The 3,758-nt window shown below is 35.1% G+C and overlaps 1 protein-coding gene across 1 annotated transcript; it reads left to right on the top strand.

Moving 5' to 3' along the window:
- Window positions 1-817: 817 nt before the first annotated feature.
- LOC110258236 (olfactory receptor 6C2-like) lies at window positions 818-2,094 on the top strand. The gene has a single exon (XM_021081420.1). The coding sequence runs from the start codon at window positions 1,071-1,073 to the stop codon at window positions 2,004-2,006; it is 936 nt and encodes a 311-aa protein (XP_020937079.1). The 5' UTR covers window positions 818-1,070; the 3' UTR covers window positions 2,007-2,094.
- The last annotated feature ends 1,664 nt before the right edge of the window (window positions 2,095-3,758 follow it).

Here is a 3,758-nt window from a genome sequence, read left to right as displayed (position 1 = left end):
CTCCTGTCTCCAAGGACATAATCCCCACTGAAACCTGTCCTTGTGCTTTTCCCAAACTTCATTACTCAGAAAATTAAGGAACCGCTCTTGATTGCAGGTCACAAGGACTATGTGCTTTTGTTCACTTAGCGGCTTTTTCTGCAAATTAAAAAGGAAAGTCACATTGGACAATGTAAAAGCATTTCTCTCTGTCCTGATGATGTAAATCTCATCTCCTCCACCGATGGAGAGAGTTCCTCCACCCTTACTTTAATCTATTTTGGTTTCAATGATGGAGATAGTAAGAAAATATTTGGAAAGTTTGAATAGAACTAAGTCCATCGCACGCAAGCCTCCACTTTGTTGGAGACGGTGAACGAAGGGGAGGTCAGGGATTCCCAGACCTGCCAATGGAAGTGAAGACACAGAGACCTTTATTACAATATGATGTTTAATAGTGTGGTCTTAATTTTGCAATGTTTCAACAACCAACAGAAGCTCTGATTTATGAACAGTAGAGTAAGTACGATAAAGTTTGTCTCTTTGACTGTAAGTCCCTTTGTAAGATCTAGCTTATATTTTCCTCTTGAAAGAAAAAAATCCTTGGCAGTCATAATTTACATTTTTAGGTATTTCAGATTATATCATGAGATGTCAATTTTGAGAAGGAATTTCCCTCGTGTAGATAAATGTCGTAGCCTGGGAGTTTTCTATGTATAAGATACGTTTTAAAAAATCTGTATCTAACTTAACGTAAGAAATATTCAGGGCAACTCTGAATAGCTATTCAACCTCAAATTAAAAATACTGTCTTCCTGTATATAGAAGTAGATCTCCTTGAGTAGAGAATTCTGAAGAGTAAAAAAGACATTAAAACTACTAATAAAATCATAACTCCTTGACAATCTGCTTAGGTATATGGGAAAATCATAAGCACAGGATAGACATAAAATGTAAATATATACATTTATTTATGATGAAGTATAAAAGCTTGAATATGTTAAATTTTAAATCAGTTAAAATGGTCTGTAATCTATGAGCAAATTTCTCTGAATATCATCTACAGATTGAAGAGAAGTCAGAAGTCAGGGATGAGAAACCGAACAATAACAACATTCATTCTGCTGGGACTCACAGATGACCCCGAGCTACAGGTTCTGATTTTTATCTTTCTATTTCTCACCTACACACTGAGTGTAACTGGAAACCTGACCATCATCACACTCACCTTTGTGGATTCCCACCTGAAAACACCCATGTACTTTTTCTTAAAAAATTACTCCTTTTTAGAGATCTCCTTAACAACTGCCTGTGTTCCTAGATATTTGTATAGCATAGCAACAGGTGACAAGGTCATTACCTATAATGCTTGTTTCATTCAAGTGTTTTTCACTGACCTCTGTGGAGTAATAGAGTTTTTTCTCCTGGCCGCCATGTCCTATGACCGCTACGTGGCCATCTGCAAACCCCTGCATTATGTGACCATCATGAGCAGCAGAGTCTGTGGGATTCTCATCAGCTCTTGTTGGATGGCTGGTCTGTGTGTTTTAATCCCACCACTTAGCCTGGGTTTAAATCTGAAATTCTGTGACTCTAACAGGCTTGATCATTTCGGCTGTGATGCGTTTCCCTTAGTGAAAATCTCATGCTCAGACACATGGCCCATGGAACAGACAGTTATAATCTGTGCTGTGCTGACCCTGAATATGACTCTCACTTGTGTAGTTCTGTCCTATGCTTACATCATCAAGACAATTTTTAGGTTCCCTTCTGTCCAGCAAAGGAAAAAAGCCTTTTCGACCTGCTCTTCCCACATGATTGTGGTTTCCATCACCTATGGAACGTGCATTTTCATCTACATGAATCCTACAGCAAAGGGAGAAGTGACTATTAAAAAAGTGGTTTCACTGCTCATTTTTTCTGTTTCACCTACTTTGAATCCGTTTATTTATACTTTGAGAAACAATCAAGTTAAGAAAGCCTTTAAGGACTCAATCAAAAGAATTGCCTTGCTCTCAACTAAGTAAAAGAAAAGGATATTTTTAAAATACTATCTCAAAAATAAGAATAAGTGGCCACAAATACTTTATTGTTGAAGTATGTAATCTTTTGAATCTTTTCGAAGTTTGAATCTTTTTTAATTTTTTTTTTTTTTTTTTTGTCTTTTTTTTTTTGTTGTTGTTGCTATTTCTTGGGCCGCTCCCGCGGCATATGGAGGTTCCCAGGCTAGGGGTTGAATCGGAGCTGTAGCCACCGGCCTACGCCAGAGCCACAGCAACGCGGGATCCGAGCCGCGTCTGCAACCTACACCATAGCTCATGGCAACGCCGGATCGTTAACCCACTAAGCAAGGGCAGGGACCGAACCCGCAACCTCATGGTTCCTAGTCGGATTCGTTAACCACTGCGCCACGACGGGAACTCCCTTTTTTTAATTTTTTGAAGTTAGTTTTTAATAATTAAATTTTTCATATCAATTTTCTCAACATTTCTTATCCCTAAATTCCATTGCGCCCTGCTGAAGCCATTTTTGTATTTTCATTATTCAAATCAGTATCTGATAGTTTGTATGTCAATTTCTTTTAAAAAATTATTTTGGAAAGAATTAACTACATAATGTTAGCTTAACACATAATGTCGGGAAAATCTATGGTAAAAATTTTTGTAGCTCTTCTCAAGTATATACCTGAATGATATCAAAACACATGTAATAAGGGAAATTTTATGTAAATGTTTAAAATGGGTGAATAAGCACAAAACTTAAAATACATAGAAATGTAACATTTCTCAATACTAAGAAAACAGAGGAAAATCCATATTACTGTAATGAACACATAGAAATACTGAATAAAATTTAACAAATATCCCTTTGAATACATAGCTGAAATCATGAGAAAAAACTATTAATATACTAAAATCCACCAAATTGTGTATCTTAAAAAATTCACTCTTTAAAATAAAGCTTTAATTTTAATATGAGTTACAGATACATGCAATAACAAGGAGGAATTTCCAAGAACTTTATGCTAAGTGAAAGGTGCCAGGCTCAAAAGCATACATACTGTATGGTTCAACTGTATAAAACTCCAGAAAACACAGTAGGCTTTTTGTAAACTGACTCTATAATGACAGAAAGTACATGAGTGTTTGCCAGAGATAGGAGCTATGGGGAATGACATGAAAAAAAACATGTTAGAGAAACTTTTGAGGGAGACAGAAATGTTCTGTTTTTAACGTGGTTCTGATTACAGAGGTGTGTGCATTTGCTAAAATTCATCAAACTGTACAACTAAAATTATATGCAAATTATACCATCAAAAATCCTGCCACTCAGTCTTGATTCAGATCACACTTTGGTCAAATTGATGATCCTCACGCTCTGTAAAGGACATCTTAACAGCTAATGATAACAGGAGTGTATGTCCAAAAGTTCTCACATACTTTTATTCTGAAGGGAAATTTTTATTACTTTTCCCTATGGGACTTGTACATTGTAATTCTAAAAAGAAATGCCTAATTTACTGAAGAAATTTTACATCTATCAATTATTCTGACAATATTCCCCAAAATAGTTTGTATAATTATTCTTCTTATAAATATTTTTATAATTGTGAAAATGAAAAAGAATGTAAAATGATTCATATGGGACAAAATAAACTTGTGGATAACCATAGAAATACATTTTTAAAGGGTGAAACATTATAAAGAGTATAAATTTACAACAACAAAGTTTGATTTAAACTTGGATATTACACTAATACAATGGACTGAAATGAAATG

Source organism: Sus scrofa, unplaced genomic scaffold, assembly GCF_000003025.6.
Source record: "Sus scrofa isolate TJ Tabasco breed Duroc unplaced genomic scaffold, Sscrofa11.1 Contig1617, whole genome shotgun sequence".
Classification (NCBI taxonomy): Eukaryota; Metazoa; Chordata; class Mammalia; order Artiodactyla; family Suidae; genus Sus; species Sus scrofa.
Note: the sequence above shows the minus strand (reverse complement) of the source record. Positions and strands in the feature narration are given on the sequence as shown.